Here is a 13,357-nt window from a genome sequence, read left to right as displayed (position 1 = left end):
TTATTCGTATATTTTTCTGATGCCAACCGAAAACAATGCCCATGAAGAAGAGTGGATATCCTGGTGGTTCTTCAGACGTGAAGAAAAAACGGCGACATTAGGACAAAAACTTGGTATTATTAAAAGAATTGAAGAAGATGCAACTGCTGGAGAGATTGGTCGAGTTTTAGGTTTGCAGGTCGAGTTTTTACAATAAAAATTTCTTCTGTTACTGAAAATATCGATGTTTCGCCATTAAAATACTTTCTTTTTAGTTTTTATATTTCATTTAATAATGCCTTCTTCCCAACCTTTTCGTTATGAAAATTCGTTTCATTTCGAATGAATCGTTATCATGCTGAAGTGAATAATCGGTAATGAATGTTTCTCGCGATTTCCGCCGCGTTAAAGAATTCATATCGTCACGAAAATTGACTCGCCCTTCATCCTCGTGCTTCCGAGTGTCAGATTCAGATTTTTTCATTTTGGCCTGATTCAGGTGTCTCCCGATTGGTCACGAAGTCTGCTTAAAGTTACGGCTCCGATAATTGGCCTCCTTGGATTCTCGCCCGGGAAATTCTGGATTTTTCACGAAGAAATGGATTGTTAGGAGCATGGCTAGGAACCAATTTAAATTTTTTACATTGTTTCTAATGGGAAACGCTGCATCGTTTAACGTTGTTTCGCTTAACGTCGACTTTTTCAGGAACAAATCAACAACGTTAAACGAGGACTCACTGTATAATATTATTTAGATTTCAAGTCATATTTCAAGGAACAAATTTGTTAAATAGATAACAAAATCCTCGAACAAAATATATCCATGGAACAAGTAAAGAGAGATGCGAAAGAGAAGAAATACGTAGGTGTGAAAAGATTAGCTGATAGGAGTACTGAGTGGAGAGCTGCGTCAAACCAATCCTAGGATTGTTGACCAGTGATGGTGATGATGAGATAACAAAATCATTATACATAATTAAATTTTATAAGATGAAAGAGCCTCTTTGTTCGTAATATTTTGTGCATTATCATTTTATTATGTTTTTAAGAGCCAGGTTAGCGTCAAAATTTATTTCTGAGCCTGAAATTTCGTCAAAATGTCTGGGGGAGTGCGCCATAATCTCCCGTTACAGAATCTCCCAATCATGAACCCCAGATCGACCTTGAAAGTACCCCGAGAAGTGGGAAACTTGTTCAAATTCATGTTCCCATTCAGTCAATCCGGCGAGAGTTGTCCGATGGAAGTTCAAAAGGAGTGGCAGAGAACACTGCACTGGCACGGTTTGCAGCCAATAGCTGTCCCCCAAACGAACCTCAGACCCTCGCCTAGACATACAACGTTGTCAAATGCATGTGAGGCAACGAACAAGCCTCAACCACCAAAACAAGCCCTATAGACCCTAGACTAGAGCAATAGGGTGGTTTCCTATTATTTTTTTATTGCCTAAATCGAAAGATTATTACTCCTGGAGTACGTATTTCACGCTTTTAGATTTTTAAATGACGATATCTATTTTTCGCTATTGAATGAAAAGTGAAAATTTTCAAGCGCGCGAAAACGCGAGGCGTAAGTATGAATGCCGGGAAATCTCTCCGTGTGACGGTTTTCTGTTTCCCGCTGCCGCCCTGTGAGGCGACCTTGAGGCGAGGCTTAGCGCTGATACGACGCAGGCTGCTAGCGGGTAGCTGAGTACCATGCTGGCTGGTAGCGCTTGGCTTAAATAAGGATTATTAATACCTTATCAAACGAAGGAAACTTTCCGACCTTAGCCAGTTTTAATAAGTGATTATTAAGACATGTTTCCCTGAGCTCTGTGCCTCATGCATGCATTGATAATCTCAGACGATGTAAAACTCCTATCTACTCGTATAGAAACTACTGTCTGTAAAAAAAAGCAAGATACTCGAGTTTGAGGAGCTCTAGCGTCTAAATGAAGCAATCGATTTCAATGCAATAAAAAGCATACGAAAGAGAATTTAGTTCTACGTTATATCATGTACTTTAAAAATTCTTCGGCTCAATAGTATTTCCTGTGCTTAATTTTTTCTCGAAAAAGTACCCCTTTTTTGCGCGTAAAATCAAGGTGCCCAACTTTGAGCGCTTGGCATTCCCGTAGTTTTCGTTCCTATAACTTGCAATTTTGATATAAAGAAGCCACATCTATTACTAGCAGTTTGCCGAAAACAAATTGTTTATACTACAAAATTTAACGGAGTTGTTGTAAACAACGCAAACCTCTGCTAACTTCGAAACCAGTGAGTCAATGGAAAATTGATTGTTACTGTTGTCTTCCATAGAATGTTAGTAATGCAAACACATATGAAATGTATATTAAATATCAATAATAACGTCAATATCACTTATTATTTATCTAGATGTTTCTATGCGCGTACCGGCAGCTCCGTCGTGGGAGGGGGAGGCGAAAAGAGGCGCGTGGTTGCCACCGACTCAGCAGAGGGCGCGCTTCCTTTAAATGACCAACTCCCACGATGAAAGTATCGTTGTTGCACCCTTCAGGTAAACTTAAGGTCAGGTTGGGCTGAGCTTCCATCAAAATGCTTTTCTACGACGTAAATTCTAAGCCATAATAGCGTAAATTTTATCGGATGGTAAAAACTTTTTGTACCTAAATCCCATGTCTAACAGAATGGATCTTAACTTTGGGAGAGAGAAACGTGGGCAATCGGGAACATTCTCTAGCAGGTAATCCATCATTCTGCGTAACGTAGGAAACATATTCCTCAAATAGAAACCGTGCACTGTCCTCCTTATTACTCCAATCGTGAAGTCGTCGATGAAGATCTTCGGCCTTCCCAAAATACGAACCCTCTTCTGTGCCGTAGGAAGTTCACCACTTGTGTTCTCCTTTTCACAATCCTTCTGTTTAGCCGCGACTCTTTTCACTGATATCAAGCTGATGCCAAGACAATCAGACACAGTTTGATGCCAAGACCATTCTCCAGAGGTCGCCGTGCCACAGGGGCTGCACGGGTTCGCCCGATTGCAAATAGCGGCTGGTCGATCGAGAGCCTTCCTCGAGGTCCATCTCTCGATGACGGGGTCACGTCACCCCGTAAATCTGAGTTTTGGAGGGTCGTGTCTCGGAGGGACGGTGGTAGTGTCACTCTAAGACGGGGTTTGGGGGATGCTGAGGCAAATCCCGTCCCCGTCTCGAACAGGTACCAGTTGCTGTCGGATGGAAACTCCGAGGTGCCTGACGTGCCTACTCCTACCCCGAAACCGGCACCTAGGAAGGGGCGTCAGAGTGGGAAGGGGGGGATCATAGTGTTAGGGAGTAGCAATGTCCGTCGTGTGATGGTCCCGTTACGGGAGAGGGCAGACCGCGAGGGTGTAAGCGACCGTGTAACGTCATGGTGCATCCCTGGTGGCGGTGTTCCTCAGGTGACGCAGGCGGTTGGTGCGGCGGTACGGGGCACGAAGTGCTCCAGACTGCGGGTCGTGGCTCATGTCGGCGTCAATGATGCCACCTTCCGTGGATCTGAGGAAATTCTAGATTCCCTCCGGGATCTGAATTCCGAAGTGAAGCGGGTGGGTGGGACCATTGGAGTCGGCATTGAGCTTTCGATTTGTAGTCTTGTCCCGAGGATCGATCGTGGTTCTCTAGTTTGGAGCCGAGTGGAAGGCATAAACCAGAGGCTGCGTCGTTTCTGCACGGACATCGGAGCCTCCTTCGTGGACCTTAGGCCGGCAATCCGATCGTGTAGGATCCCTCTGAACCGTTCGGGAGTCCATTACACGGCCGAGTCGGCTAGTCGTGTAGCGAGTAGCATATTTGAGCACTGTAGGTCTTTTTTAGAGTAGAGAGTAGGGCAGAGTGTAGATATATTAGTGGGTTGAAAAATAAAGGGGTAAGTTCAAAACTTTTCACAGACAACGATTCTTCCAGAAATGAGAATAGAGAAGTAGAGAGAAAAATCAGCGTTTCAGGTATTACATTTAAGCACGAGAAGCGTCAGTCGAGCAACACGTTCAAAGGCAGTCAAGGCTCAAGTCATTTTGATAGTGTGTCAATAAGACATGCATTTCCATTTATCAGCGGTATAGAGCCTGTGAATAGTCTATTCGACAAAAGCAAATCAGAATTATTCCCGAATCGCAATAATACTAGTTCCGAAGTTTTAATCGTGGCTGTGGTTAATTGCCGTAGTTTAAGAAATAAGATTCCCGAATTCCACCATTTAATTCATAGTACGAAGTGTAACGTCATTTTTGGAACAGAAAGTTGGCTAACAGATGATGATTCAGACAATGAGATCTTCCCAAAATCGTTCACTGTTTATCGGAAAGATAGAATTAATCGAGTTGGGGGCGGAGTTTTTATAGCTGTAAAGAATTCAATCGTCAGCCAAGCGATAACCGTAACTGAGACCAGCGTTGAATCTGTGTGGTGTTTAATTAAATGTCCAAAATTCAAAACTATTTTATTATGTTCGTATTACAGACCACCTAACTCAGATATAACGTCAATGTTGGATTTTCAAAATCAAATAAACAGCGTAGCATCCAAGTATCCTGAAAGAAACTTGATTGTGGGTGGAGATTTCAACGTACCTTCTATAGATTGGGAGACTTATAGCTTCATTCCTGGTGGGAGGGATAAAGTGATCTGCGAGGCTTTATTACACACCTTCACATCTAATTCATTGTTTCAAATAGCATCCGCACCGAACAGAGGAGAAAATATTCTTGATTTATTAGCGACAAATATACCACATCAGGTAATAAACGTTGGCACTGTCGAAGGAATAAGTGACCATAGGGTAGTAACTGCAAAGTTTTCTCTAAATACCGCTGTAAACTTTAAAAAAGAGCGTAAAGTTTTCATTTTTAAAAGAGCTAATTTTGATGGGTTTAAGAGTCATATGAAAAATGCTTTCCCCGAGTTTCAAGAATCAGTATTAAAGTTAAATGTAGTGAATACTTGGAAAGCTTTTCTTTCGCTCGTAACTTCGGGAATAAATAGCTACATCCCCAGTAAAATAGTAAAAGAAGGCAGCGAACCGAGATGGTACGACGCGGAAGTGAGAAAATCATTGAGGCGACAGAGAGCGTGTCATGCTAAAATGAAAAAAGTCAGCACGGATTTATCCGCTAATGAACGCGAGCTAATAATTAAAAAATATAGGATGACTAAAGCCGCCACGAAGGAAGCGTTCAGGAATGCGTTCACGAATTTTAAAAGAAAAACACTAGTAGAGCAGTTACAGGATAACCCAAAAGCATTTTGGTCATATGTTAGGGAAGTTCAAGGTAAACGATCTACCGTATGTTCGCTGAGAAACGACAATGGAGATGTGTTGACAAGAAGTTACGATAAAGCCAATTTATTAAATTCCTACTTTAAGAGCGTGTTCACGGAGCCTTCCGAAAACTCACCCGGGACCGATGACAATCCCTGTATTCATAAGATGCCAGCTATTGACATTAGTACGCTCGGAATAGAAAATATATTGAAATCGCTTAGTCCAAATAAATCACCTGGTCCAGACGAAATCCCTTCTCGTGTATATAAAGAACTAGCCTCAGAACTTGCCCCCTACTTGCAGTTAATATTCAGTAAATCCATCAAGCAACACGAAGTACCTAATGACTGGAAAATCGCTAATGTAACGCCTATATTTAAAAGTGGAGACAAGGAACAGCCATCTAATTACAGGCCGATATCTTTAACGTCCATCTCTTGCAAAGTCATTGAACACATCGTAGTCAGCTCGGTAATGAAACACCTAGACGCGCAAAACTTATTAATGGGAAATCAACATGGATTCAGGAAAAGCAGATCGTGCGAAACTCAGTTAGCGCTTTTCGCCCACGATATTTTAGTCTCCGGGGAAGACAACATTCCAGTAGACGCGATTTTTCTTGATTTCAAAAAGGCATTTGATAAAGTACCCCACGGAAAGTTAATATTAAAACTGAAATCTTATGGTCTAGACGAAGATGTCATTTCCTGGATTAGAGAATTTTTGAGCGACCGCGTCCAAAGAGTAGTATTAGACGGTGCAGTCTCCAATGAGGTTAGAGTGACTTCTGGCGTTCCTCAGGGTAGTGTCATTGGCCCACTCCTATTCCTTCTTTATATAAACGACATTGGCGAAGTAGTGCAGAGTAAGTTACGATTATTTGCAGACGACGCTGTAGTTTACAGAGAAATTCGTTCCAGCAAAGATATAGATGAACTAACGAATGACCTTGCTGCTATCCAAGCTTGGTGCGATGCTTGGCAGTTAGAATTAAATTTGGAAAAATGCGTCGTAATGAATTTCTGGAAGAAGAATAACTCCCTACAGCGTAACTATGTCATTCGGGGCGCGCAGTTAAAGGCAGTTGAATCTGTGAAATATCTAGGGGTTAGACTCAATAATGATCTATCGTGGAATAAACATATTCGAGAAATAACCGGTCAAGCTAATCGTAAAATGGGTTTTGTCAAAAGAATATTAGGAAAGTGCGACGACAAAGTGAGAGAAATTAGCTACTTTTCCCTCGTTAGACCACATTTGGAATACGCTGCCAGTGTTTGGGACCCTCATGAAAAAGGCTTAATAACAGAGTTAGAACGCGTGCAAAGAAGAGCTGCCAGGTATGTGAAAGGTCGTTACGATAGTCTTGTTAGTGTAACTGACCTCTTAGATAAACTCGGATGGGAATCTCTGTCGGACCGTAGATTGAAAAATAGACTAAACCTTTTAGATAAATTCAAGAGCAGTGTCTTTTCTGACGAAGTTAACCATATCTTGCGGACGCCAACGTACTACGGAAGATCAGATCATATAAATAAAATAAGAGAGATAGATTGCAGAACAGACAGATTCCGAATGTCATTTTTTCCACGATCAATAAGAGATTATAACGGCAGCAATAGAACGCGTAAATAGATTGCATGACTTGTAGTGTAGCCTACTAACCTATGTAAAACTTACTGCATGTTTCTGAATTTCTATTCTATATTCTATTTCTAACAGCATATAGTAGTATAGTTTGTTATTATACGGGACGTTTCTTGGACGGTGTGGTGTGCATGTGGGAGTCCAAATGCATGCTGCATGCTGGTGATTGATCACCCCCTGCCAAACACCCTAGAGGTGGCTCGCAGGGTAATTTGTAGATGTAGATGTAGAAGACAATCAGACATAGTATCTTTTGTCCATACTTTTATCTGCTTCGCAGCGAGAAAAGCAAATTGCACTCAATACCATTTGGACTTCCGTCTCCGAAAAACCCGTTCTTGGACGATTGATTCACCGAGGGAATCTGCACTAACAATAGTCGAATCATCCCTAAAGGCAAACGTTTTAAAGCAACCAGCGAATGATTCATTAACTGCTAGGGTACTGTGAATCACGATGCGCTATGTGGCAACTGCGCACGACTTCGAGAGACTTTCTCTTTTCTGTTGCTTTGTTTAAGCCATTCCCGTCAGGCAGGGAGAAGGCGACAACAAGAGCTAAAAACAAAAATAAATATAAAAAGATATTGAATATACTGCTGACCATTAACGTGTATCATCTACGTATTTACGTTACTAACATTCTACGGAAGACAACAGTACCAATCAATTTTCAATTGACTCACTGGTTTCGAAGTTAGCAGAGGTTTGCGTTGTTTACAACAACTCCGTTAAATTTTGTAGTATAAACAATTTGTTTTCGGCAAACTGCTAGTAATAGATGTGGCTTCCTTATATCAAAATTGCAAGTTATAGGAACGAAAACTACGGGAATGCCAAGCGCTCAAAGTTGGGCACCTTGATTTTACGCGCAAAAAACGGGTACTTTTTCGAGAAAAAATTAAGCACAGGAAATACTATTGAGCCGAAGAATTTTTAAAGTACATGATATAACGTAGAACTAAATTCTCTTTCGTATGCTTTTTATTGCATTGAAATCGATTGCTTCATTTAGACGCTAGAGCTCCTCAAACTCGAGTATCTTGCTTTTTTTTACAGACAGTAGGTCCCTCTGACGTCACGTGGAGTGGCATCGCATGGGCGCCAATATGGCCCTTTTCAAATAAGGATAAAAATGGACCATTGCCTTTCGTCTAAACCGGTATTTCTAAAATGAAATAATTTGTATATTATGAATACATCAATGGTGAGTAACGAATTTTAATCAATGTCTTTCGTTTTCTTTGATGAAGGAAACTGCACTATTTATTTTATTCTTTTTCTCCGATTCGTTTCTTGTTACACCTTTCATGTGAGTATGCGTGAAGCGTGGAGGCACAAGTGATTTCTGTTTTCTAAACGGAGTTAGATAACATAAATCAGGCAAAGAGGACAAAGGAGATCAATTTGATATTTATTAGTTTATTTTATAATCCACTCGATGTCAGTGCGGAACAGAGACTCGCTCGTATCCCTTGGCAACCTAGTGTTTGTATATTTCTTTTAACAATATAGCTGTACATATCTGTTTAGAAAAAAAATCACTTGTACCCCTTGGATTCTCACCTATACTTGAAACATTAAATACGCTTGTAAGAGCAATGCCTGGATCATATTACGATAGTTCCAGCAATCGTTGGAACTGCATTCACACAACGATTTAGGATCCTCTATTGTAATGTTCGTGGGTCGTGTATAGTCGATTTCATTATCTAAAGTCGTTTGTTTATTCGTGTTGCCAAGGTGTACGCTTTCCCATTCCGTTAAAAATCAAAGGATCTTTTGTGCGGTTGAGTTAAAACAACACTGACTGATGGAGTGGTAATTTGAAGAAAATATTTGATATGAGTTCCCACAAACACCCTTAATTATATCTTCTTACCCGGTGAAACTAGTTCCTCGTTCAGATTACGATTGTTCCAGCAATCGTTGGAACTATCGTGCATTTACACGACGATTGTTAAAACCTGTGCTGCCCTCTAGTGCGGACATGTAAAGTGAACGAGGAATTGACGGTTAGCAAAGCTGTTGAGGTATGCAGGGACAAGATATAACTGTGTCCGACGTGCATTTAACGAATAAATTTTCGCAGGAATAGAAGGATGAACAACTTTGCTATTTCCACATGGTAATTTATTGATAAATGGTGTTTACCTTTCTTGACAGATTTGGTTGCAATGAAGTTCATTCTGGAAATTCGTTCTCTATTTGTTACTTGTAAAATGAAAATAACTTTTTCTCTTTTGCTTCCAATTAACCATTTTATATTGACATCCTCAGTGCTACATTAAGGTTTAACCTTCCGTTGAGTGCAGTCCCTTAGCGAAAAAATGTTGGATTTTCTACAGTTACTCTGGCATTTCAACACTTAGTGTTGGATTATAACAGTTACGGTTGTAATTTCTACAGTTGCTGTTGGAATTTAACAATTACTGTTCATCTACATCTACATAATACCGTGCGAGCCACCTCTAGGGTGTTTGGCAGGGGGTGATCAATCACCACCATTCAGCATGCATTTGGACTCCCACATGCACACCACACAGTCCAAAAAACGTCCCGTATAATAACAAACTATACTACTATATGCTGTTAGAAATAATAATTGAATTAAGAAACATGCTATTAGTTTTACATAGGTTAGTAGGCTACACTACAAGTCATGCAATATATTTACGAATTCTATTGCTGCCGTAATAATCTCTTATTGATCGTGGAAAAAATGACATTCGGAATCTGTCTGTTCTGCAATCTATCTCTCTTATTTTATTCATATGATCTGATCTTCCGTAGTATGTTGGCGTCCGTAAGATATGGTTAACTTCGTCAGAAAAGACACTGCTCTTGAATTTATCTGAAAGGTTTAGTCTATTTTTCAATCTACGGTCTGACAGAGATTCCCATCCGAGTTTATCTAAGAGGTCAGTTACACTAACAAGACTATCGTAACGACCTTTCACGTACCTGGCTGCTCTTCTTTGCACGCGTTCTAACTCTGTTATTTAGCCTTTTTCATGAGGGTCCTGTTGGACTTTTGGAGGGTCCTGAGGGACTATTGGACTTAAGCAGTTACTGTTGGGTTTCATCAGTCACTGTTGGATTTTCTACGGTTACTGTTGAGTTTCAACAGTTGCTGTTGGATTCAATAGTGGTCCCATTTAACTGTTGAAAATTTCAACAGCTTTTTAAACAGTTTTTTCACTAAGGGGTGGATCGTACGGGCACGGTGCAAGTTTTTTGTTTAATTTCTTCGCGCCAATGAATTGGCCAATTAATTGGGGAGTTTCATAAGTTCTTGCTAGTTCTTGATAAAAACATCGTTTTTTGTATAAAAATGTATTTTTAATTTGTATCATTTGAATTTCTTTTACAGATTGTGGCGCAACTGTGAGCGGACCATCGGAAAATATCCAGCGAACGTCAGTGGAACTGGGAGCTGAGAGTAACTTGTTCGGAGAAGTCGCCGTGGGATCCTCCCGCGAATTGCTCGGTGTCCCAATAAAACAGGAGACACCTGAAGAAGCTATTTTCAAGCCCGCGGAACAGAGCCGCGTTTTGTGCGTGGGTAAGGTTATGGGCCCAGGTGGCGACGGAAAAGAAAGGGTACGTGCCGTGGTAGAGGCTCGGACCGTGGATGGAGGGAGGGGAAATCCTCTGAACGCGTACAGGTACACCATGAAGTCGGTTTCGACCGAGATGGGTCCGGAAAGGACGGCCAGAATTCAGACTCCCGTGACCAATTCCGCTTCTAAGCAGGAGCGATCTAAGCTGTGCCTGGGAGATAACTATATCGAGATCCTCAGCCACAAGGCGGGAACGGGATTGAAGTTGCGGTATAACCCGCAGAGGAAACGAATATTTCAGTGCGCTCTCTGCGGTACCAAGTTCTGTACCAAAGGGGAAGTTATCATTCACTTGAAGGAGCACAAGGGAAAGTATCAGTGCTATTTCTGCGATGCGGAGTTTGGAAGCAATGCGGAACGTTCGCGCCACCTCGTCTCGGATCACGAGGGGAAGGAGTTGCCCGGGAACGGATCGGAGGACGAGGGCGGCGGCGGCGGGGAGCGGCGACGGGGTAAGGTCGTGGCGGGGAAGCCCCGCTTCAAGTGCGGTCACTGCCCCAAACTGTTCGTCGACAAGTCGAATCTCGCGCGACACCTCGTGAGCCACGACGGAGAGCCCCGGCACAAGTGCGGTGAGTGCGGCAAGGCGTTCGCGAAAATCGCCTCGCTGCGCACCCACGTGGTGATCCACAGCGGGGAGAGGCCCTTCGCTTGCGCGGTGTGCCCGATGCGGTTCGCGCGGGAATCCTGCCTGCGCAAGCACCACAGCGGGGTCCACCTCAAGATCCGTCCCCACTCGTGCGGGTTTTGCGACAAGTCTTTCCCGACCCTCAACGCGCTCAAGACTCACGAGACGGTTCACAGCGACGAGAAGCCGTTCGCCTGCCACCACTGTTCCAAATCGTTCGGGCAGAAGTGTCAGCTCCGCGCGCACATGTCCGTTCACACCGGAGTGAAGGCTTTCAAGTGTCGCTACTGCGAGAAGTCGTTCACGCTGCGACATTACCTGCGCGACCACGAGGCGAAGCACACCGGCGTGTTGGAGATACGTTGCCGGTGGTGTCGGCAAGTGTTCGGTAGTCGGGAGGAAATGTTGGGTCACATGAAGACGAATCACAGGGATTCGCTGAGGCAGAAGGATTCCAATTCCTCCCATTGAACGATGTGTTTAGCTTTGTCTCCACATTTCCCTGAATCCAAAGATACCTCCACTGCAAAAGCGATCAACAATCGCCCAACGAATCAAATCCGCTCATCTAGGAGATCGACAATCAATGAGGTTGTGAATATGTGGTGGCGCTGTTTTCTAGTTTTAAGTGTGGTCAGAATTCCGCCATATTGGTTTGACAATTTTCGAACTTAGTCTCGTGAAAATACGCGTCGAGTATCTTTTCCCAAAGAAAAATTGTTGTCAATCACCACGGCTCGGCTGTGCAACTAGCTTAGCTGAAAATAACATTTTACAAATGTAAAAATCCATTCCCCTGCACTTCTACAGGTAATTAATAAGATTACAGCCAATGGAAATCGTACGTTAACGGACCGGTCTCAATAATAGTTCGAAAGTATGTTCACGACGATATATTATCACCACGATTTGACTATATGGACAGTGTACGTATATAATCAAGTATTCCATTCCTTATATCGCCTCTTATTTATGAAATGGAAATGTAACCATTACTTATTGATTGTCGTAGGAGTTTTCCGATCTTTCGTCATACTACTGAGTATATTTAACTGTCAATATAGTCATATCGTAGTGATAATATGTCGTCGTGAACATACTTTCGTACTATTATTGCGACCGGTCCGTTATCGTACGATTTCCATTGGCTGTAATCTTATTAATTACCGGTAGACGTGCAGGGGAATGGATATTTTACATTTGTAAAATGTTATTGTGACAAACGCAATCGTGTTTTTGGGCTCCTAGACGAGCGGATTTGGTCGGTGGGCGATTGTTGAGCGACTGTTCAGTGGAGGTATCGATAAACGAATCTACATTACGAAGATAGTTTTTTTTTAACAATTAGTTTTTTTTAACAATTTCATTTTAATAATAAATGAAACATTTTTTCAAACATTGTGAAAAGAATAATTTTGATTTGCTTGCGCGATGATATCGATCTATCGATAATTAATCTGTAGATGCATGATAAATTCAATTTTTACGTAAAGAACTGAGATGGCGCTAAAACAAACTCTCATCGCCCCTTAAACTATCGCTCATCACACATTTTATAATATTTTTTGTTTAACTGAGGAAATCGTGGAAACATTACTACGCAGCCAATAATCAGCCTCCATTCTAGCGAAGTTGACTTGAGTACTACGGAGCTTTTTTAAAATACGTTTGCGTCTTAATAATAAATATAATTTTTTTTCAAACATTGCGAAAAGACAAATTTTGATTTACTTTTGCAGTGATGTCGATCTATCGATAATTTAACAGTTGATGCGTTAAAAATTAAGTTTTTTACGTAAAAAACTAAGATGGCGCTAAAAAAAACTCAATCTCCCCTTCTACTACCGCTCAATACACATATTACTGTATTTTTATTGTTGTTTAACTGAGTAAATCATGGGAACATTACTACGCAGCGCATTGTCAGCCTCAATGCCTTGAGAAGTTGGCGTAGCACGAAATGAATCTACACTGCAATGTTTTTCAAATACGTTTACGTTTTAATTTACGTCTTAATAATAAATATAACTGTTATTCGAATATTGCGAGAAGACAAATTTTGTTTTACTATTGCAGTGATATCGATCAATCGATAATTGATTAGTTGATGCGTCAAAAATCAAGTTCTTACGTAAAAAACGAAGATGGCGCTCAACAGAAGCTCTATCTCCCCTTGAACTATCGCTTGTCACACACCTTATGATATTATTTTGTTT

General features: G+C 41.6%; 1 protein-coding gene across 2 annotated transcripts in view; it reads left to right on the top strand.

The window, feature by feature from the left end:
• Positions 1–12,470, top strand: part of LOC124172649 (zinc finger protein 208-like) — a 60,736-nt gene extending 48,266 nt beyond the window's left edge. Inside the window, exon 8 of one of the 2 annotated variants that reach the window (XM_046552097.1) lies at positions 10,264–12,470. In XM_046552097.1, coding sequence (XP_046408053.1) covers positions 10,264–11,612 — 1,349 coding nt within the window. In that variant the 3' untranslated portion in view covers positions 11,613–12,470. The remainder of the gene's footprint in view (positions 1–10,263) is intronic. The other variant, XM_046552098.1, reaches the window with a different exon arrangement.
• The last annotated feature ends 887 nt before the right edge of the window (positions 12,471–13,357 follow it).

This window comes from Ischnura elegans (genome assembly GCF_921293095.1).
Source record: "Ischnura elegans chromosome 13 unlocalized genomic scaffold, ioIscEleg1.1 SUPER_13_unloc_2, whole genome shotgun sequence".
Classification (NCBI taxonomy): Eukaryota; Metazoa; Arthropoda; class Insecta; order Odonata; family Coenagrionidae; genus Ischnura; species Ischnura elegans.
Note: the sequence above shows the minus strand (reverse complement) of the source record. Positions and strands in the feature narration are given on the sequence as shown.